Raw genomic sequence first — 23716 nt, 5'->3', positions numbered from 1 at the left:
AGGTGCCACACTCTGGCACCTGTTCAGATCAGTGCACCTAACCAGCATGTCTTTCAGACTGTGGGAGGAAACCGGAGCACCTGGACGAAACCCATGCAGACATGGGGAAAACATGCAAACTCTACACAGACAAGCTGGGAATCGAACCCAGGTCCCTAGTGCTGTGAGGCTCAACACCATCAAGGACAAAACAGCCCTGCATGACAGGCACAGCAACGACCATCTTCAACATTCACTCTCTATCATTGATGCTTTATGGCAACAATGTGTATAATTTACAAGGTGCACTGCAGCGATACGCCAAGGTTCCTTCAACAGTCCCTTCTAAACTGGCAACCTTTACTGTATTGAATGTCAGGAGCAGACTATGCATTTGTACACTGCATGCAAGTTTCCTTCCAAATTACATGCCATGCCCTGGCTTGGAACTATATCGCCATTCCTTCACTGTCATTGGATCAAAATCCTGGAACTCCCTTCCTAATTGCACTGTGGGTGTACCTACAGTATGCGGACTGTGCCATGATGTAAGAAGGTGATAAAGGGCAATTAAGGATGGGCAATAAATGCCTCCTAGCCAGTGTAAAAGAATAAATTTAAAAAAAGATTTTTTGGAGCTGGTTAACTTTTTCCTCCCCAATCCAGAAAGGAAGGTGTGTGAAAATTCATAAAGTAAAATAATAAAAGATAATGCAAAACGCAATGTTCCATCTCAATATAGCAGCAAAATGCACAGTTTAAGATCTTTAAGTTGGTGTTATGCATTTGTACTACCATTACTATGTGAAATAAATGCCCAAAATTTCTTAAAGCAGTAAGTAGTCAGTTATTCTGAGCAGATTCAAGAATGAATCACTAAGTAAACAGCAGATTTGAGATGCCCTGCCAGGTGTAGAGAACACTAAACTCAGGCATGTAACAACATTCATATGGATTTTTGATTGCATATTTGGACAATTCCAGGAAAAAAACCTTAAGCTTATTATATAAGGAAATAAAGGATTAATCTCTGTGTACACCTGAGGGAAATGAAATACCGCTCCACTGATTAGTAAAAATAGAATTATCAGGAAGGGGTCAGCCTAGTAGATTCCCAAATAATTGCAGATTTGGTGTTCATGGCTTAAAGGACAATATTTAAAGTATGATTTGTTGAACTAAAATTAATTGATTTATATTGATCCATTCATTCTGGTGGAAACTAATGGGTTGTTTCAGATTTTAAACTTATTTCTGTTACCTTAACATCAAGGACATGGGCTATGACTTTCAACTAGTTAATCAACGGATAACAAAACTTCATTTTGCGTATTTTTCACTGTTAAGACAAATCATTGCCCTTGCACTAATAGTACACATACCTCGGTGGCTCAGTTCCATATTTCTGATTTTGGCTGGCAACATGTACCAGTTTATTTCGTAGTAGTGTAAAAGAGATTTGTTTTGTTTGCCACAAAACTTGCCTGAAAATTCCATGCCCTACAGCAACTAATGGGAAAAGAAGTTGCCTCATTGATGCAGGATTTCATTTCAACGTGGTAATTAACCTCGAAGAATTGTATCTGCTGCTGACCCAGTGTAATGAAAGTATCCATCAAGCAGCAGTTGAATGAAAGTGTAACTGCAGTGATGATGAAACAACAGTTAACATTAGAATCAACACACTGAAGGAATAAGATGATCAAGTATATTAATTCCAATATTACTACCGTCTATTTCAGTCATGTTTTTTGTATCAGTTCTTTGCGACATGTCAATTCAAGCTCAAACTTAAAGTGGTAGACAAATATATTTGTCCATCTGCTTCTGTGACTTAGAATTTTAGGAAAAGGTAAAAACTGTTCTGATTTTAAAAAAAAATTTGGCATTACATACATGTTAGCAAACTTATCTTCAAATACTGTAGCAACATTTATTTCCAGAATCACTTCCTTCCTTTTCGGAGAGAAGCTGAATAGCACCCTGAACCACGTGCAACAATCTTCTAAGAGTGGCACTTCACTGCTAAAATTCAAACAATTGAGAGCAAAGATTGAATACAGAAGCAGTTTTGTATGTGTAACTCAAGGAGTCAAAGGAAGGGCACCTGTTATTTTTATCCTCATCACCATTGTCTTGGCTTCCTTTTGAAGAATTGTCAAAACTTACTACATCAAACCTTTCCTTCAAAAATGCATCAAACGTGCTGTTAAGTTAGAAACAGCTACATAGTTATCACAGAGTAATTTATTTTTAGTGTTAATGTAAATCCCCAATTTGTACCAAAGTGTGCATGTTTGTTCATTGTGATTGTAAAACAAATGCTAAATTTCAGACACTGTTGATGGTTGCAGTGGCACAAATAAAAATGGATATATTCATTAGTCCTTTTATCTCTTATTATATCTTTACCTCTGTTACTGTCATTAAAAGCTTGAAAATCTGACTCTGTGCATATAATTATGTGTTAGCCTATTAGCTGTAATAACCAAATGTTGTGCTATATTGTGCCTGGGAAATTGGATGTAATGAACATTTTCTATTCATGTAAACATGCAGGTTCTTAAGGATTCTCATTATGGTTCAATAAGTATTTTCTATTCCTAATTGTTATTGAATTGTTTTAATATATAACTAAAACTGGCAGTTGTATTGGTTAATTGGTGCAGCTTACTGGAATACTTTTTAACATGGCCTGTGGGATATAAAATCATAAAGGGAGCAGAACCCTAAACAATTCAGTTTCAAGAAATGCTTTAAAAAACTGCAACTTCTAAAGATAACTTTGCTAAGATAAGATCTATTGTGAAATAATTGTCTGAAATATAACAATCTTTGTTTCATCATAGATGATGAGGATGGTATGGATTGCATGGACAATGAAAGACGGCCTCATTTCCCCCAGTTCTCATACTCTGCGAGTGGAAGAGAATAGGACGTCAAGTCTTTTCTGTTTTTTTGCTGCTCAGCTGTCGTCATGGTGTATCACTGGAAATCATTCCTGAACAATATAAGAGTTTGAGCTATACTTGATTTCAGAGGCAGGGCATCTTCAGGAATCATTTCAAGTTGAATGTTTTTTGCATGAATCTAAATGTCAGTCTGAAGATTCAAGCTGTTACCTCCTACTATTTTGACATAATGTCCTGCAAAGAGTATTTTTAAACATATGAAGTCCTAATAGGATGTATTGTACATGATGCAGCACTTATGCATTTCAGCCTGTAAATGGAACAGAATTTTAATAGAGGCTGAAGAAGGCATTTGACAAAATTTCACAATAATGATAAAAAATGAAATTTAAGCACCTGATGCAACTTGTGTACCTTTTGTTATATTAATTTCTGCTATTCATAGCAAGCATTTGTTTGTGATGTATGGCAAGTATGCAAGGTTTTTGTTAGACATATCACTGAAGAAATGAGCTGGTGTCGTTAATAGCTGGCTGAAAATGGGTATTTGTGATAGTTGCCAGGACTCAATCCCTGTCAATGTTAAAGTTAGTACCAACCCATGTACCTGAAGGCTCAAGTTTAGTCAGCCCAGAAAACTTGTTATAGACTTATCAAGTGCAATCGCAGATTTTTTCACAACTTTTGATACTCCACACCTCTGCCTGTATTTGTTTTATGATGGCTGAAGAATATAGACAGGCATAATGTTCAGATTTATGATTATCACCAAATTTATGTGAGTATAGTATTCATGCCACCTAGCCTTGGTTGGTAAACAGTAATGTTTGCCTGTAAACTTGTGGACTAGCTATTTTTTTCTGATGTTGATTTTGAATGTACACATGTTAAATGTAGTATTTATTTTTAGTTGTAATGATCGTTTGTTTGTGTCAGATAAGTTACACCATCAGTGAACAGTTATTACTGGAAGCTTATAGATGGTGGCTGACCAACTTTACAGTGCTAGTTTTTTTTTGTACAAGGTTTTTCAAACTGTCAATCCATAAGGTTTTGTACTTTGCTTAGCTTACTGGCTTTCATATATTTACTGTGCAAAGTCTAGATCTTTAAGGATTAAGTCTGAAATTACCTTTCCTGACTGAGTATGCCCTCGTGTACTGCAGCCATCTTTGGGCAACAGGCCATTCCTATTTGATTGTCAAGATTCCATAGCTTTGCTTTAACACTAATCCATTTGTTGTCACATTCCTGTGGCATTTTGAATCTAAATGCTTTTATGACTATAACACATGTATTCACCTTATTTGCAGCTTCACAAGGTTTACCACTCCTTGTTGAGGCAATGCATTGCTACTACAGTATACTGGCAAGGTGACAAGGTGGGGTCCTCTACTAACTGCAGGGTCTATATATTACACCTCAATGTACACACTTTGCTGCTACTATTTGTACTGTCTAAAAATAGAACTTCCTGTATCTGCTACTAGTAGTGTATTACAGATGAGCATGAAAAAGATGTAAAGTATTTATTTTAAATTCTTAAATTGGTCATTAATTTTGCCTCTGTGTAGCCTAGGATTTGTGAAAGTTCTTGACCTTTGCTAGTTCTGTCATTAAATGCATAAAGATCTAGTCATATGGTTAAGGATTGTAAGCAGAAGGGACTAAGAACCTTAGTGAACTGTATTACTGTTGGTAAAATTTAACTGTTTATTTCCTTAAGTATAAGACCCACAAGGATGTGAAAAACTGCAACAAAATGTTTTTGTACACTGTACATCCTTAGTATTTTTACACATAAATGTATATGATAGGGATGCACATTATTTTCCTTCTTACAGACTGCTTAAATAAAGCACTACATCAATCCGCTACTGGGTTGTGTAGTCTTACTACTTACTAATTTGGTTGTTTACCTTGTGTATGTCTGTTTGGCAGTAGTATATGAAATTTGCCTTGGACCAGTTGGGAAAATCTTTTTAAAATAGCATATTGAACATTGATCGATAAAATACTGTAACATATTTCTAGGGCTGCTAACAAAATTTTATTTTGATTCCAAATTCAATTGAATACAAGTTTTTTAAGATTTATTATTTTAAATTGCAAATTAGATTTTGCATTTTTTCATTGTTTTAGCAGTTTGTCAAGAGAAAAAAAGCTGCTATTCTCTTTATTCAGCTATATTGTAGTCTTTACGTAATCAAATCTCTAAATCAAACATTTTATTGTTGTAATGATGTAGGTTGATGCAATAGTATATCAGGTCATAAACCATGTAATTACTGCAGGGGAATTAAAATACTGTTCGGCGAATGTCATTGCCATGTTAGCGCTGCAGTGTCTTTGTAAATAGCTGAGTGAGGTTGGGGTGATATCTGTTTGTATATTCCAGTCATACATAAAGCATAAGATTATTTTCTATAAATGTTCAATTACTTTGTTTTACTGGCTATGTAGACCTGTAGATTTTATTTTTACCATGTAGAGGCCTGTTTAACTTAATGAAGTTCTCTCTGTTTCTTTAGATCTTAAATTTGAATTGTGCTAAGATCAATACTAATAATTATGTATTTTGTCACACATTATAGATTGCTAATCTTGCAAATACTGATTCTGTTTCTGATGAATGGGTATTAAGTTTTGCATATTATTTTCTACAATTTCCCCTTCTCCCAACTCAAAGTCCCCTTTCTCGACTCTCACCCTACTGAGAGTGCCAGCAAGCTTTTATTGGGATGTGAACTTATACGAGTTTTGATGTAATTAAAACCATTGAGAACCTAAGACCTGAGTTCATCCAAATCTATGGCTAGAAGTGGTAATACTCTACTTTTTTCTTTCATCCCTAGCTAATGGTACTGAAGCTGAATTTGGCATCCTAGCTGTTCAGGCCCAACTCAGCATAAATGAGGAATTATACTTGGTGCTCTTTGTTCAATATGGCTAAGTGTGGTTGGTGCCAAATTCACAAAACCATCTATCATGATATATTTGATACTTTGTTAAATGGAAGCTCTTCATAATTGAGTATATTTTCATTCCCCCTCCGCCCTCCCAATACCACTGTTTCAACCATAAAATGTGCTATGGACGCTCTCTAATTCATTCTTTAGTGTTTTTACACACACCAATTACTCCACAGGTGAAGGGAATGTTCATTCTCAAACTGTCCCCTCAGAGCTTTGTGTAAGTGTTGACAGTGTTCTTTCTGCCCCTCCCCCCATCTCTGTTGTATGAAGGGCTGTTTTAAACTGCATCTGTATTTCCTCTCCAGTCATTGGCCATAATGATCAAGTGCCCATACAAAACAGGAGTTTAATTCTGACATTTATCATTTATTTTGCTGTAGTTTAGCACTTTGTGTAATTTTTTCAAAGCTTTTCACTTCAAATATGAGTTTAGTTTTTTTATAATTAACACATTAATGTCAATATTTGCTATACCTTGGTACTGACTGACTAATGCTAACCTCATCGTCAGCATTTTATTTTCTGCTATTTTGATGCTGGCACAATTAGTTTCAAAATTCAGAGGGCCAGGGATACTTTTTAAGGCTGAATTTCCCCCTGTACTTGTTCATTTTCTGTGCCACATAATTCTTGCAAGTATAAACTCTTTTGCACACTCACCAAAATTAGGTTCATCTTTACCAGAGGATATCCAAACTACATTTTTCCAGGCACAAATGAGTCATAGTAGGCACAACTCCAGCTCAGGTAAGGAATCAAGTGTAGAAAGGGACTATTCCTTTTGAATTTGATTGTTTTATTTTTTGTCCTGCCTTGAGTATCAGGTTCAGAGTTGCTATTTATATGTGGTAATTTTATCAATAGTCATAAAAATCTCACATCTGCAAGAACTTCCTATGTTAATTTGCCCATCTAAATATCTATGTTAATGTTTATAATAGAAATTGCTCATGTAATCTTATGCTGTGAACACACCCACCTGCCAATGACACTGAAGCTGTTCAGTTTTGTCTGTTGGCTCCTCAGCCGCTATTGTAGCAAAATGTCTACACTCCAACCAATGTTATGCTCTGTTTCTTGAAGGGCTGTAAATTGTCTCCTACATTACAAGAGTGATTACATTTGAGTACGTTGACTATAATGCATTTTGGGATTTGCTGAGGTTGTGAAATATGACATATAAATGCAAGTTCTTCTTTTCCTTAATTATTTATCAAATAAAAGTACATCAAAATAGGGATGAAATGTGTGGCTTTAAAATTGGCACTGTGTTATCTCTCTAACTTTCTGACTGCCTCATTTGAACTATGTGCAACATTGTTGCAATGCTACAAAAAATTGACGTGTGTGTGTTTATGTAGAGAAAGATATCAATTATATCTGCATCATTTTCCACATTTGTAACAGAATGACCTATGCAAACTCAACTCTTCATGATGCAGTTGCCATAACTTTATTTTTAGTGTTACTATTTTAAATCATGAGAATAAAAATATGGGTTATGACTTGTAAATTGAAATTAAATTACATCCATGTTCCCTGGTCATCCTTCCCTTGAAGACCACCTTTGAATTTGACAATATCATAGGAAATTGACTGGTATATATTAGAAGCAGAAAAACGTGCAAAGATCATGACTTGAGTTAACCTTGTAAGTTATCTCAAAATTCAATTGTTCCAAAATATACATTGCCTCCCATTTTGAGTGTTTACCTTAATAGTTAAGAATAGATTTGGAATATTTTCTAAACCAGGGATCTATCATTTGAATTCCTCATTCATTAGATGTCAATATTGGTCTTCAGTTCCTGAATCCTTGCTAATTGGCTGTGATATCTCTAAAGTATTCACCATGAGATCTCTAAAGATTGTTTTCAAGACTTTCTGCAAAAGATGTTAATTGAAAACTACAGTTGAATAAATTTGTCTTAGACCCTTTTATTTAGAATACCTGGATGTATTTCTGAGTATATATGTGCAAAAGACTAATTGTTACATAAAATGGGTTAAGTATTCCTATATTCGTTATTTTGGTTGACATTTTAATACTTTTGGTTTATATTAATCCAGTAATCTTCAGTACAGCAATTTGTCCAACTGTGTTCAAATGATTTAATTGATGCATCAGAGCAGTTTTTGCTCTGTAATATATCCATTACGTTGTGGTGCAGGATGCTATGTGGTTGAGAGAAGTGATAGTAAACTAGGGCTGGGTAGCGTCAGCGTAGATACGGGATCTGACATGTCTTTGTTGCTGAGAGGCAGCATATAGATCAGAAATGGGAGGATTCAAGACAGAATGTGTAGATATGTCACTGCCACTTTCAAGCTTGGATATAATATGTATAGGAGCCTCTAGTGGCAGCTGAAGAATACTTCATTAACTTTATCTACTGTCAGGTAGATAGTGCCTATAATGTCATTTACAATAGAGAATAAATATTAGCATAACTTATCGCAGCTGGTGATAACAATGCATTACTATTAATGTTACAAAATTTAACAATCTTGGAAATAGTCTACTAGGTCATTCCCTTAACTCTTCTGTTAATGAAAATGGAAAGCTCCGACTTCTGAAGTCTATTTTGATAATGTGATCCGTAATCCCTGTTGTAAACTCCCACTGCACTATTTCCCTTGATCCTTCCTTTAATGTGGTAACTAAAACAGTATTCCAACTTGAACTGGCCCATGGGTGTGTAAAAGTGATAATCTGCAATGCGTTTCGTTGACTTCACTCCTTCTCAATGTCCAAGGGCCCAAACACATCGTCCAGGTGAAAGTGATTTACTTGTACTACTTTCAACTATTATATTGTATTCGCTGCTTATAATGCAGTCTCCTCCACAATGAAGAAATCAAATGCAGATTGGGTGACTGCCTTGTGAAATGCCTCCTTTCACTTACCAGTTCCTTACTGCCCAGAAGGTGTCTTTTTAACCCCACACTTTTCTTTCAGCCCTCCAAATAGCAACATGTCCATGTGGCTGCATTCCTCTTGATGCCATCAAATGGATTTGAAAAGCCATAAAACAATCTCCATTGCAGTTTCTTCATCTGCTAATTCTGTAATTTGTCAAACATGCCTTTCAGATTCCAAGTAGCTTGTTTCTCTCCAAGTACTTTGATCGCTTCATCTCACATTACTCGGGTAGTTTACCAAAGAAAAGTTAACTGCTATAACAGCTGATCCTGAGGGGAATGCAGGATCCTTTGAAAGTGGGTGTCACATTTGCCATTCATCAATTATTTGACATTTTATTTCTAATTTTAAAAAAAGTAGACTGAGCCAAAAAGTTATGATTGTGAAAGGAAAATGAGGTGATGAATGCTACCTGCATTACTACGATTTCTGTATGCAGATTAAATCAAACAATGGAAAGAGTTATTATTTTTACAGAAATGGTACTTTCATATTTATCCAGATACAAGAAAATAATTTGGGAAATGTCTGCATGTAAAATAGGGAAATGGGAATAACAAACATTTTATTGAGTCTTGATAATGTGAAAAGGTAAAATGAAAAGTGCAAAAATATTCTATATCAGAGCAACATTCTACATCGGGGTATACACAAGAATGAAGGGTACTCATTTAGAGAGCTTGTAGGAAAATATATTTTAACGTAAACATCAAAATAGTTATCACCTTTTGCATACATTTTGAATTGATAGCATCTCAAAGTTCACAGCTGGCTTTCAATTGAGATAAATGTATGAAATAATTTATACAGGTATTGGTTTACATAAATATCTTTTCAGTACAGAAACAAAATACTGAAGAAGGCTGATATCAAGTTGTCTGTGAAATCCAGGTCAAATGTCACACAACTGGTAAACATAATAAAAAGCTCGTGTGTGCAGAGTTAGGCTGTCATTTTTGAAACCAAATATTGCTGCTTATATTTGCTGCTATGGACTCAGCAAAATCTACTTTTAAACTGGATCATTGACTATTATAAAGTGATATAAGGCAGAAGCAAAGAAACATTTTTATAAAATCATGTGCATCACTTCAAGCAACGCCACTAGATGAGACTGAACAAGATGGGAACATGTTTCCCTTCAACTTAAGTCAAGCATTTGGACCACTTGCAATAGTGATTCTCATGTACAAACAAAAGTTGTAATCTAATAATGTTGAAGAGCAAATTAAACCTCACCATGATAGCAGTACACATATATGAGATGGCCATGCTTGACCTTTTTATAATCACAGTATACCTGTATTTAATCGTATGATATCAAAAATATGTACAAAACTAATCAATTAAAATGATTTTTTATATTGTTGCAGGCTGGCGTCCAGTTGATCATTTGTTGGTCCGCTGCTCTTACGACATAAGAGGAGGCTGAAAAGGGAGGCAGAAAATAGATATTTTAGATCTAGTTTTCAGCAAATAGGCCTTTATTAACTGCACTATTTCTCACATCTGCTAGATTCTTAGAATTTCACCAGTGGTTAGAATAGCTGCTCCAGTAAACAAGTGTTTCACAAAAACCTCTCATTTTAGTCTCTTGCAGACCACCCTATGAAAAAGAGTGGGTCATGCTAGTGATTTTCATCTTCACTTGAATAAATCTGTAGCGTATAAGTAACCTTTGCGTTTGAAAATGAGTTTCGATAAGCGAATGACTCTGTTATTCGAAGTAGTGAAGTCACAGAGTGACAGAAATTCATTTCAGCCACATTTTGTTGAACTTCCTGTTTCTAGGAAAGAAGAAATAAGCTTCATACCAAATGTTGTTTACTGTGACCAGTTTGGTTCACATCAGATTGTGCAGCTGTGCAAAACAGGAAGTGGACTCTGCTCGATAGGGCGGATAACATGAGAAAACCATTCAATCCTGTCCACTTCATTAAATTGTGCCAGGCTGTTTTAGAAAATAGTCTAGCAATGCATTTCGGTAAAGCGTACATTATTTTTAATTCAATAGAATATCCTGGAAAACAACTAACTAAAACATCAAATGTAGTTTGAAAAGACCAAACAAAGAAGTAGTATTGATATGCCTAGAGAACAGTAGTAAATGAGTGGATCAACTAGCAGTTAGGAATTTGGTAGGGCTGCAGGCTTCATATAAATATTTTCACTAAGGCAGCTGTAAGTCCCAATTTCCACCACTGAGGATCATGCAATTAACCTCATCCCCACGGGTTAATCAGGATTCCCAGCTTTTGATCAATATGCAGCGATCCTCAATGGAAAGTGCACGTCCGCACTTTAGGTGAAATGTCAGATAGCCCAGGTGGAACTGTACAAATGTAGCAAGGAATAGTTTTGGTCTAGCTGCATTCTAACAACTAAAATTGATATTTCTTCACTTTTTGACTTTGTATACCCATATATATTTTGCAAAGTGATGATGATGATGTAGTCTGTAACACCACTGTATGTTACAGATGTATTAAAAATGCAGTTAATACATATTTTAATTCATGGAATGCAGGTGTTGCTGGCTACGCCAGCATTTGCTGACCATCCCTCATTGCCTTTGAGAAGGTGGTAGTGCGTACGCTTGGTGTAGTTATGCAGGGAGTTCTAGGATTTTGAACCAGTGAAGAGTGAAGGAGTGATTCTGTAGTTCCAAGGTGGAATGGTACCTGGTTTGGAGGAAACTTTCATATGCATTGTTTCCCTTGGGGAAAGGTTGTCCTTCTAGGTGGTAGGCATTGGAAGAAGCTATCAAAGGAGCCATGGTAATTTGCTGCTGTACATTTTGTATATAGCACACACTGCTGCCACTGTGCATTGGTGGTGGAAGAATGAAATCAGTAGGTGGGGTACTGATCAAGTGGACCGATTTTATCTTGGCTGCTGTCAAGCTTTTTGAGTGTTGTTGCAGCCACACTCATCCAGGCAAGAGGAGAGTATTCCATCACACTCCTGACTTATGCCTTGTTGATGGTTGATGTGCTTTGGGGATCAGAAGGTGAATTCCCAATCTTCAACTTCTTGTTACAATATTTATATAGCTAGTCCAGTTCAGTTTCCGGTCAAAAGTAACTCCTGCCAGGATTTTAATAATGGGGGATTCAACAATTGTAATGCCATTCAATATCAGGAGAACATGGTTAGATCCTCTCTGAATTCCATAATAATTCTATATGTTTAAAACCTAAGAATTATCAGTGTTACAGAAAGCAATAATTTCATTATTTTCATTAATCAACCCATTGATTGTGACATCAGTCACCTCAGCTTCTATTAAATTAAATTGCTACCTGTATTTTGCAATAATGGACTGACAAAGCTCTCACAACTAAATGACACTCATTCTGCATCAATTTAGCAAAAAAAAATCAAATTATATATAAAATAAAACGGATCTATAGATTTGTATCAGACATAACCCATTCACTTTAAGAATTGTAGCTACATACTGCAGTGATAGGTAATCTAAGATAGTGAGGGGCTGCATTAGTGGCCTTTGTTCATCTCAGTGGGCCAAAGATTGAAATTGGGCATGCTCACTAACCATGACTCCATGAGTTAGATTAAATACGTTTAACACACACGATATTTCAGAAGTTAGAAATATGGTAATAGAACTATCACCTTCAAATGGTAAAAACAAAATAAATATTTACTCTTTGTATGCAGAGGGAACACGGCTCTCGCTGTCAATGTTGTGTGCAATCAGCATCTTACTTCACTTGACCCTTGTTTTTTGTGCATATCACCAGCCAAAATGATAGGAGAAAAATTACTTGGACAGAAATCAGCAGAATGTGTTAACTCTGTGTGGACCACTGTCAACAAAATGTTTTGTGGGCCTCTGGTTACAGGTTGCCCACCACTGTTTTAGGTAACTTTACAACGCATGTTCTTCATTGCTGTCTAACAGGTAAGTATTGCACCGTATCTGCTTTGTAAGAGCAATGAAGCGATGCAAAAACAATACTTGATGAAATGTATGAGTCAGCTTATTGATTCTGTGAAGTTGACTTCCTCTGTTACACCATCTTGAAAGCTTAGTGATATCTCGATCTGAAAGTCAAGCAATGGCCACATAGCTAATTTGTATCTGCAGGTATATAAAAGTTCTACAGTCATATCTGATCTATACGGAAATGAACAAAGTGAAGATATCAATAAAAGCTAACTTATCTGCAAAAATCAAGAAAAATAAGCTTACATTTTTACTATGGAGGGGTACAACATATCTATGTCAACTGAAGAAGTGTTATAGCCCTATTTAACAGGATGCAGATAGGATAGAGTATCTTTTCCATCTGTTGGCTTGATCCCAATTGGCAATGGAATATCCGGCAGGGAACCCTTTTTTTTGCAGGCCCGCCACTTGATTCACAAAGCATACAATCTTTCAATCAGCCCAAGGTTCTCTTACAGAAATTGTGCAAGAGCTTAACTTAAATATTATAATCAATTAGTGTTAATAAAGCACAGCTGACTTGGATCATGCCATACAATTTGTTTGGCCAAATGTCATGGATGAAAAGGAAAGCTACATGTGATAGAGTTCTTAAAGGGCTAGATGGAATATTTTCATTTTTCCACTGCCCTTTTAGTGCTCTCTTTAAATTATCTTGACATTTGTTTGTATCCCATGCACAGTAAGGAATGTTTACATTGAGACTATAAGTAAAATATCCAAAATTGCCAGAAAGCTAATTGAAATATTTACGGGATTAGAACACAGCTTGAAATTTAAAAAACACACAACTACACTTGTCTAAGTGACAAGACATCCAAGTACAAATTTTAGAGCCCAGTCATGTCACTAAGTTGGCTTGTTTCAAATATGATTGAAATTATACAAGTTGAAAGAAGCCATGTCAGTACAAGTAGCAGGTACCATGGGCAGACTGCCTGCACTCACTAATATGCTACCAGTTACTTCTGTGTCTTAGCAGACACCTGCCAGTGAATGAACAACAATCTCAGCAAGCTATGGGTCAGCAGGGAATCTCTTATGGACTGTACCTTTTGCAAAGGAACTTGTAGCCAACTTGAGGGCCAGCAATAGAAAGATTTACCACCTTTCTCAGCTTTTCTGCCTATGGTCTCTTTTCAGATTAAGGGTGAGGGATCATTTGTTTCTCCTGCCTATAATCAAACATCTGATTGATTTAACAGTCAAAACAGAACCAGCAGTTCAATCACCTTGCCAACTGAATACCAATAATAGAATATCTTTGTCATTGCTCAGTTGTGCTTTTTCAATTATATGTGGCACTGATAAGGTAGGCAGCTGTCAGGTTCTAGTGGTATGTAAGGAAAACAACAGCCATGTAGATTTCCCACTCCTGAGCTAGTAGGTAGTGAGAAAAATGCAGGCCTCTTGAGGCCCTGTAATTGGAATTAGATATTTAAATGTAGATTAACGGAAGGTGAGTCTAGTGTCAGCATTTGTGGTAACTTCAGCTTCAATAGCAGTTAAAGTTGCAGTTGGATTTTAGGATCTAGCTGCCTGTACTCTTGCTATTCTCTTGCTAAGCTGTTTACTTTGAAAAAATATTAATGTTCCTGTTCTACCTCTGCCTCCATCACTTGCTTCTGTGACTCATTTTTAAATTTGAAGCACGTTATGGAGAAGCAAAATAATTGAGGAATTTCGGGTGAGACGGAAATAAAAATGTGAAAATACTTAATTCTGAGATGCATTGATCTGAAGCATTAACTCTTTCTCTCTACAGATGCTGCTTGACCTGCTATGTATTTTTCAGATTTCCAGCATCTGCAGTATTTTGCTTTAGTTGCAAATAGGCGTGAAGTGGGGCAAATGGAGACTGAGGTGCACAGAAACAAAGGGCCAGAGGAAACAGAAGGATGGAGAAGGTGGGCGAAGATAAGATTCTGCAAGATGAATAGGACATGGCATGTGTAATAAAGTTTTGGACAATTGAAATTAATGATAAGGAAGAAGAGGTGAGTGTAGAAGTTGATACATTATTCTCCATTGAAGTAAGAGATGGTGGAATTGAAGTAGGGAAATTAAACATCATAAACCAGTGATAGGCAGCCTAGGCTAGTGAGTGGGCCATGAGCGGCCCCCCTCCATCTTGGTGGGCCGCAAGATTGAAATTAGCTTGTTCGCTAACATCATGAATAAGATTGAATACATTTAATACATGTCAATTTCATAATGAGTTATAGAAAATGCTTAATCATTAATATATTGATAGAACTGTCATCAAATAGTATAAGCAAAATAAATATTTACACTTTGGAAGGGAGGGAGTGTGTGGCTTGCATAGACAATGTTGTGAGCAATTAGCATGCACCTCACTTCACTTGTCCTTGTATTTGGATCACTTCAGGCATACTAGTAGGAAAAAAAAACTAAATGGATGGAAATCAGTGGAATGTGGCAACCCTGTGCAGTGGCAATGTTCAGCAAAATGCGTCAAGGTCCCATGTGGCTCTGGGATGCAGGTTGCCCACCACTGCTATAAACAGATTATGGAGGATATTTTGCTACGGCTGTATTCACAGAAGATATTGCTAGAGACTTTGGTCAGTTTAGTAGTGGAACCAGTGCAGAAACTGGATTTGAATTTGAACAGCGTTTGAACAGGAAGTTGAGCACAAACCTAGGATTTTCACAGTAACTTCACTGCAGTGTTAATGTAAGCCTACTTGTGACACTAGGAATCATATCTAATGCAGCATTTAGATATGGGGTTTTAGTTGAACAGAATTTATTTAAATCATCATGGGATGTAGGCATTTGTTGCCCATGCCTTGAATTGAGTGGCTTGCAAAGCCATTTCAGAGGGCAGTTAAAAGTCAAATGCACTGCTGTGGGTCTGGAGTTGCATGTAGACCAGACCAGGTAAGAACAGCAGATTTCCTTCTCTAAAGTTTTATGGTCATATTAGACTTCTAATTTCACCATCTGCTGTGGTGGGATTTGAACCCACGTTCCCAGTGCGTTAGATTGGGTGTTTGGATTATTAATGCAGCAAAAATACCACTATGTCACTGCCTCCCAGGGCTAGGGTAGTACGAAAGAATAGTGCCCCTACAATCTATAGTATTGAGGCCCTTTAGTTGGTTCTTTCTAACTTCTACAGAGACAGAGAACACATTGTACTCTAAATAATATTATTTTAAACTTTCTTTCAGTTCTATAGGATTAATTTATTTGGGGCCACTCTAACCATATGGTTGGGTGGACAACCACCACAACTTACATTTTACAGCACCATGGCACTTTTAAGTAGAAAACATGTTGATGCATTTCAGAATTCATCAGAAATGTAGATTTCAAAAAGATTTATAGCAGGAACTTAGATGGTACATTATTATCTGTTTCCCTTTTAAGAAGTTAGCAAAAATGAGAAAGCATAATCATTGCCGAGGCCATGCCCTTCTAGATCATCCCTCTTTGGGCGGCGGGGGGAAGAGGCTTCCTTTGCTGGATTACAGATAGCAACATCTCAGTTGGATAACACTTAATTTAGTGGTCTCTGTCTTGAAGGAGCATCACCTGGTATGTTGAAGTAAGCAAAACGGCAGTGCTGACGCTCTTAAATTGCTGTCACAGCATTCAATTTTTTTCCCTACCAGCTGAAACAATTGCCCCTTTGAAGGACACTGAGATAATAAATGTGCTATGAGGAGATGTGGGCTGGTTTTCAACAGTTGCAATTCTGACTGACGGTTTTGATGCAATTTCATGGGGAAAAATCAATCCATGGATATCATCAGGGATCTGTTGATTGGAATCGGGAACTTGTGTCCACTTGGAGAGAGGAGTAACATATGATTCAGATGTCATGTTCAACACAGCTTTTACAGTGAAGAATATCCTGGTTAAAGGTCTTCATATAATCTCTCTCAACGTTATTATTTTAAGTAGTGGATGTATGGACAAAAGCAAGAATTTCTTGACTGCAAGAACAAAATGTTTAAGGAGAAAAGACTAAGTTTAATGCACAAAATATTACATGAATGTTAAGTACAAAATAAAAGTAGAAAATTAACCTGTCATCTCTTGTGTGGATGTTCGCTGACTTGCTGTGTATTTCAGGTTTCATTTCAAAGTTTGGATTCCTTTTGAATAGATGAGAAAGAAATGAAGGAAAGAAAGGAAAGAAAGTCACATTTACTTTCCATTCTGTGAAATAGATACTGTCACAGTCAGCTTTAGTTAGTATCAGATCAGACATTGAGTATAAAGTACAGACAGAAGAGTTAATGTTGCAGTTTGACACACAATCTGCCATTTATTTTTCTATTAGATTTAAAACCAAAATTTAATTTGGTTTTCCATTTTTGGCCACTTTTTCTGATATTTTAATCAGATTTTTTTCCACTGTTTGACCAGAAACCTGAGGTAGGAGCCGCAGCACACCTGTACCTAAACTGTGTTGTTATTGACTTCCTAACAGGAACACAAAAATCGATATTCACACTAACATTGTGACCCTCTCAGGTCAGTCTCAGAAAAATGACAAAATCTCAAAGCAGCTTTGATACTACAATCTACTCCAGATTTTTAAAAACTTGAATTAAACCCTAAAAATGAGTTAATTATCCAATAATTTAAATTAAATCATTTGAAATGGGAGTAGACTGCATGCATACATTTGCAATGGAGAGAGATGAGATGGCACTTGGAGCCTGACCCCTCAAACGTGCAACTATCAAAACATCAAGTAGGCAGAGGGTAAACATGCTGTAAAATTAAGTGCAGATATAATATTTGTTTGGCACTTGTATCAGCTAGGCAGACAGAAGGATCTAGTTTGGCACTAAGAATGGTTGGTCTAATGACAGCTGCCTTATTTGCACTGATACTAAATATCACTATGAAAAGGGCACTGATTATCCCTCTCTGAAACTAAAGCTGATAGTTTGCATAGAATGGGGATGCAATGCTGGTCCTTCAAGATATTGATCTATAGGTTTGAAGGAATAGCTGAAGGAACATACCGTCACAATAATAGTTCTCAGCTTAGCTTATGACAAACCAAAAACCATCATATCCCGATGACGACTGTGTAAAGATTTTTGAATATGCTTCTGGCCTTTTTTATACTTTATTCTTGGTTATCAAAACTATCTCTTTTTATTCTTTCTTTGATATGTGCATTACTGGCAAGGCCAGTATTTTGAACTGAGTCGCTTGCTAGGCCATTTCTGGGGACAGTTGAGTCATCCATAGTCACATGTAGGCCAAATTTCCTCCCCTACAGGACATTAGTGAACAAGATAGGTTTTTACAATAATCCACAATAGGTTCATGGTCACCTTACTGAGACTAGCTTTAAATTCCAAATTCATAAATAGAACTGAAATTCCACCAGCTGTTGTAGTAGAATTTTGCCCCAGGATGTTCACCTGACCAGCTGGATTACTAGCATAGTACTTGTACTATGCCTTTAAGAAATGTATTCATATCATGTTTCTTGTGGGGTATGTTTAAAATTCAGCTATGTTTTATATGGTGCTGATTTGTCTAGGCACCAGGCAGCTCATGTTGAGAATGCAGGCTAGTGATTTTTTTTTAGGGTTGTGTTTGTTTCAATCTGAATTGATACATTTTTATTTATTTGGTTTTCTCCCTGGGGTTTCAGTGTGGGATTCTGATTAGGTTGATTGACAATCATGTGCTTATGGGGAGGAGCTAAGCTTATATGTAAAAGCAAGCAGTTACTGCTGGGTCTTGAAAGAAGCAAGAAATTGCGCTCTCTCTTTGTGGAGACTGCTGTTTGAGACCTGGTAGAAGAACTGTGTATGTGTATGTCTCTCTCTCTCTCTCTCTCTCTCTCTCTCTCACACCCTCTCCAGAGGTGTTTTGGAGGCTTGAGGACTAGCAGCCCAAGTACAAGCATACAAGTCTATAAGAAGAATATTGCTTGAAATGGAACCAATAGAGAAAGGTTAGCAATTAGACTGTGTCTTGTCATGTTTGAGTATTTCATTTGATAAAAGTTGAACTAATTCATTTGGTATCGTTAAACTGTATTTTTGAATAAAGTTTGTTTTGATAAAGGCTTCCTAGTATGTTAACAGAATCACACCAGGCATGAAACACACCTTTCCTGCACACTAATGCCAAAATAGAAAAAAAAATGTTGGGATTTAGTTGAACTTAATAACATCCTTTTGCGGTTTATGATCTGTACCTTAACATACTGTGCATCAGCTCTCTATCCAAACCATTAATCACTGGCGTTCATATGAGCATCCCATGTTGATTGATTAGGGAAAAAAACATAATTTGCAGTCCCCCAGTATATAGGTATTGTTCCAATTTAATGAAGCAACTGGGGTCAATAATTAAAGAAATTTTACTTGCATTTTGACCCAAAATTAATTCTGTCCTCTGCTTAGTTACATAATGATGCATGCAGTTTTATAATAAATCAGAGGGAGGGTGGATCAAAGTGAGTCATACTATTCCTCTAACTAAATGTGCAAGTGTCATCCAGTTAATTTGAAGGAAGTGCCCAGTGATTGTTCTGCCATGGGCCTGGTCCTGCAATGTATCTACTGCTGCATCAAGGAGCAGGAGACCAGAATCTCAATTTCATCTGACTGGTAGACTGAGGATTCCCCTAGACAGAGCACACCCACCAGAAGCAGCTGTGTCGGATCAGGGTCTGTCCTCTTTCAGATCTCAGGAATCTACCACATATTTCCAATCAAAATATATAATATGCAATGTCGGTTTTAACTAACAAAAATTAGTTTTCTGTGGCAGATGGAAAGAGTCTGCATCTGTGGTAGGGAGCAAATGCACCACTTCAAAGTAATTTTCTGACCCCTGTTTATGCAGATTGCTTAACATGTATTCCAAATGCCTAGCATCATCTGCATTGTCATTCTGTTGGGAAGGATTGGAATGACATATTGTGGCAGTGTTTCTTTATTCCTCAGAGACTTTAAAAAATAGAACTAGGAACCTGTGCTTTGTGCCTTTAACCTTCACCTTGATTGACAGCTTTGACTGATCGTGAAAAACTTTTTTTTCTAGCTTTCCCAGAGTATTTCTACTTTGCCCAGGAGCTAAGGAGTCAGGGCTACTGGAGGACACAGATTTTGTTGAGACTGGTTATACAGTCACAAACAGTTATTTCTGCCAAGACTTGCTGGAGATCTAAGGCACAAAGAGGTTATTTTCCACAAATACTTTATCAATTAAGAACCTCTGAAGTAGTCCCAAAGGGTCTTAAGCTGACATGCTGGTTTAAGCCCATGTTTTGTGCAAGATTCCATCTTGCTAAAGAATTTGAAGCTTACAGTAGAAAAGGCTGCCCAACTGATTGTAATTTAATTTCCTGCTAGCTTTAATTAATAAGACTGGATGGCATTTGTGACTACAACCTGACACAACCCTGTCCAATAGTGACCAACTAATTGGGAATAAACAGGTCATTACATTTTGAGCCTTTCTTGAAGTGTTCACTTGCTGTTGGAGTTTGAAGAGGACTTTTGAACACTTTGTCAAGACTTCAACACTCTACCTTTGAAGATTTCATCTCGAAAGAGTACCTACTGTGCTAATTAACTTTATTAGACATTTTACGGAGTCACAGGGACAAAAGGAATAGCTGGTCATTGAATCTTGCCCACAATCCCCCTTCATTAGCAGGGGAAATGAGAGGAAGTGATAAGGTCAGGCAGAGTCGTGTGATTTCTGAAGTCAGTTTTACGATCTGGCAACAAAATACTAGGGGTGATTTTAAAACCACCCCCCCCCCCAAAAAAAAAGAAAATGGGTTAGTGTTAGGTGGGAGATTTAAAATATATATAAAACCTTACCCCTGAGCACCTACACCCAGGTTTAAATGAGGCAGAGTGGGAGAGTGCAGTCAACCCAGTCCTGGGAAGCTAGTTGGCCATTTCAATATTATAATGAGGTTGGCAGTTGACACGTAACCCGTCTTATAATTTTTAAATCTAGGCTGCTCTCTTTCCCAGGTCTGGGAAATGCAGTGAGGACAGCTTCAGGGAAAATGTTAAGTATTCTTATGGCACTGCATTTGAGCCTTGAGGAATCAGTGCTTCCACTCTGCACAGGGTTAGCTGCTTCCCCGCCACTGGCCATTGTCCCAACACAGTAAGAAGTCTGACAATACCAGGTTTAAGTTCAACCGATTTATTTGATAGTAAACTCGCAAGCTTTCGAGGTTTACCTCTTCGTCAGGTGAATGAAGAGTTCTGGCCTCAGACAGAGCATATAAAGCACAGACACAGTTTACAGATTACTGATTAGAATGCAAATCTTTACACCTAACCTGCTATTCAAGTCTTTAAGAACATAAGAAATAGGAGCAGGAGTAGGCCATCTAGCCCTTCGAGCCTGCCCCGCCATTCAATAAGATCATGGCTGATCTGTCGTGGCTCAGTTCCACATTCCCGCCCTCTCCCCATAACCCTTAATCCCCTCTCTTATCAAAAACCCATCAACCCGCGTCTTAAAAATATTTAGCGAGGCAGCCTCCACCACTTCAATGGGCAGAGAATTCCAGAGATTAACCACCCTTTGAGTGAAGAAGTTCCTCCTCAACTCTGTTCTAAACCGCCCCCCCCCCCTTTATCTTGAGGCTATGCCCCCTAGTCCTACTGTCCTTTCTGAGCGGGAAGAGTCTCTCCACCTCTATCCTATCCATCCCATTCATCATCTTATACGTCTCAATGAGATCTCCCCTCATTCTTCTAAACTCTAACGAGTACAAGCCTAATCTATTCAGCCTCTCCTCATAGCTCAACCCCCTCAACTCCGGCATCAGCCTAGTAAACCTCCTCTGCACTCCCTCCAAGGCTAAAATATCCTTGCGTAAGTACGGCGCCCAAAACTGCACACAGTACTCCAGCTGCGCCCTCACCAATGCCCTATACAGCCGCGGCAAGACCTCCCTACTTTTATATTCAATCCCCCTTGCGATGAAGGCCAGCATCGCATTCGCCTTCCTGACCACCTGCTGCACCTGCAAGCTGGGTTTTTGCGACTCATGCACAAGGACCCCGAGGTCCCTCTGCACCGTTGCCTGCTGCAGTTTTTCTCCACGTAAGTAATAACCCTTCCTACCATTATTCCTACCAAAGTGGACCACCTCGCACTTGCCAACATTAAATTCCATTTGCCATTTCCTGGCCCATTCGCCCAGCCTATCTAGATCCTTCTGTAGACTCTCCCCACCCTCCGCACAATTTGCCTTTCCACCAATTTTGGTGTCATCAGCAAATTTCGACACCCTATACTCGGTTCCCTCCTCCGGATTATCTATATAAATGGTAAATAGCTGAGGCCCCAGCACCGACCCCTGGGGCACTCCACCAGTCACCATCCGCCAATCCGAATAGCACCCATTGACCCCCACTCTCTGCCTCCTATCTGACAACCAGTCCTCTATCCACGCTAACACCCTACCCCCAACTCCATGCCCCCTGACCTTCTGCAATAACCTCTTGTGAGGTACCTTGTCAAACGCCTTCTGAAAATCCAGAAAGACCACATCCACCGGCTCTCCTCTATCCACCGCCCTAGACACATCCTCATAGAACTCCAGTAAATTTATCAGACACGACTTCCCTTTAAGGAAACCGTGCTGCGTCTGCTCTATCAAGCAGTTCCCCTCAAGATGCCTCGCTATTTCCTCCTTGATGACGGATTCTAACATTTTACCTACAACAGACGTTAAACTAACAGGCCTATAATTCCCGTGGCTAACAATGTGAGTGGAAGGAGCACTGATCACAGGTTAAAGAGATGTGTATTGTCTCCAGACAGTACAGTGTGAAGTTTTGCAAACCCAAGTCATGGGGGTTACCTCACTTACTGTACTGTCTGGAGATGATACACATCTCTTTAACCTGTGATCAGTGCTCCTTCCACTCACATTGTTAGCCACTTTAAGACTTGAATAGCAGGTTGGGTGTAAAGATTTGCATTCTAATCAGTAATCTGTAAACTGTCTGGGCTTTATATGCTCTGTCTGAGGCCAGAACTCTTCTTTCACCTGACGAAAGGTAAACCTCGAAAGCTTGTGAGTTTACTATCAAATAAATCGGTTGGACTTGAACCTGGTGTTGTCAGACTTCTTACTGTGTTTACCCCAGTCCAATGCTGGCATCTCCACATTGTCCCAACCCCATTCACTGATCCTATTACCTCCCCCCCCACAATAAACTAGGGACCCACCTCCCAGTCAATACCAGTGCATTATTTTTCTGGTGGCTTGTTTTTTCAGTAAAAAGTTTTGAATAATAAAAAGCCTTGAATAATAAAAAGCCTCTTCCTTTGACTTTCCTTCAGCTTTATGTGGAATTGACTGAAAATAAATTAAAGTTTTCTATCCTGCAACTAAAATGTATCACTAGGAATTAGCTGTGTCTGGTATTATTTGTTTCCTAAAGTAATATATTAATGTAATATAGATAACAGACGAATCCTACTTTGCCTGTGACATTTCCTGATGATTTCAGGCACTGCACCTTTTCCAACAGGCTCTGTCTCTCCTTTAATAGCTCATTCTGCCTTTGCAGTAGTTCCAACACCTGCTGTGCACTGGCCTGACTGTGCTGGTCCAACTGTTGCAGTCTGCAAAGACAAAACAACCAGAGAGAACACTTAATAAATTTTCTTTGCTGTGTTACAGTGCAAACTGGTCTTTATTCAGAGTAGTTTTCAAATTTATATTTAATTAATTCAATAATCACAAGCAAAATGGAAGCATTGAGAATCTTAATATCAAGCAGAAACAGAACTCTTCAATATCAATCACAATCATTCCTATTCTTATAGCTACTCCACTGTGTCATGGCCTTAGTTCATTTTTCTATCAACGCTGTAACATACCTATTAATAGTTTTAATACCTTTTAATAGCCCTTTAAGGGCTATGGCCACACTAAATTTGAGATGCCTCA

At 37.8% G+C, this 23716-nt stretch overlaps 2 protein-coding genes across 16 annotated transcripts in view; one reads left to right on the top strand and one right to left on the bottom strand.

Moving 5' to 3' along the window:
* The window catches only part of LOC145351115 (RAC-gamma serine/threonine-protein kinase), a 317330-nt gene extending 312533 nt beyond the window's left edge, over positions 1–4797 (top strand). For all 11 annotated transcript variants that reach the window (XM_080200758.1, XM_080200759.1, XM_080200757.1 and 8 more), the window contains one exon: positions 2829–4797. In XM_080200758.1, coding sequence (XP_080056884.1) covers positions 2829–2914 — 86 coding nt within the window. In that variant the 3' untranslated portion in view covers positions 2915–4797. The remainder of the gene's footprint in view (positions 1–2828) is intronic.
* Positions 3873–23716, bottom strand: part of sdccag8 (SHH signaling and ciliogenesis regulator sdccag8) — a 327951-nt gene continuing 308107 nt past the window's right edge. For 3 of the 5 annotated variants that reach the window (XM_080200751.1, XM_080200754.1, XM_080200755.1), the window contains 3 exons: positions 23244–23388; positions 16821–16889; positions 3873–10217 (listed from right to left, as the gene is read on the bottom strand). In XM_080200751.1, coding sequence (XP_080056877.1) covers positions 16875–16889; positions 23244–23388 — 160 coding nt within the window. In that variant the 3' untranslated portion in view covers positions 3873–10217; positions 16821–16874. The remainder of the gene's footprint in view (positions 10218–16820; positions 16890–23243; positions 23389–23716) is intronic. The other 2 variants (XM_080200752.1, XM_080200753.1) reach the window with 2 other exon arrangements.

The sequence above is a fragment of the Carcharhinus amblyrhynchos genome, chromosome 12 (assembly GCF_965287045.1).
Source record: "Carcharhinus amblyrhynchos chromosome 12, sCarAmb.v2.hapA, whole genome shotgun sequence".
Lineage (NCBI taxonomy): Eukaryota > Metazoa > Chordata > Chondrichthyes > Carcharhiniformes > Carcharhinidae > Carcharhinus > Carcharhinus amblyrhynchos.
The sequence above is the reverse complement of the archived record's forward strand: the minus strand, read 5'-3'. Positions and strand labels throughout refer to the sequence as shown.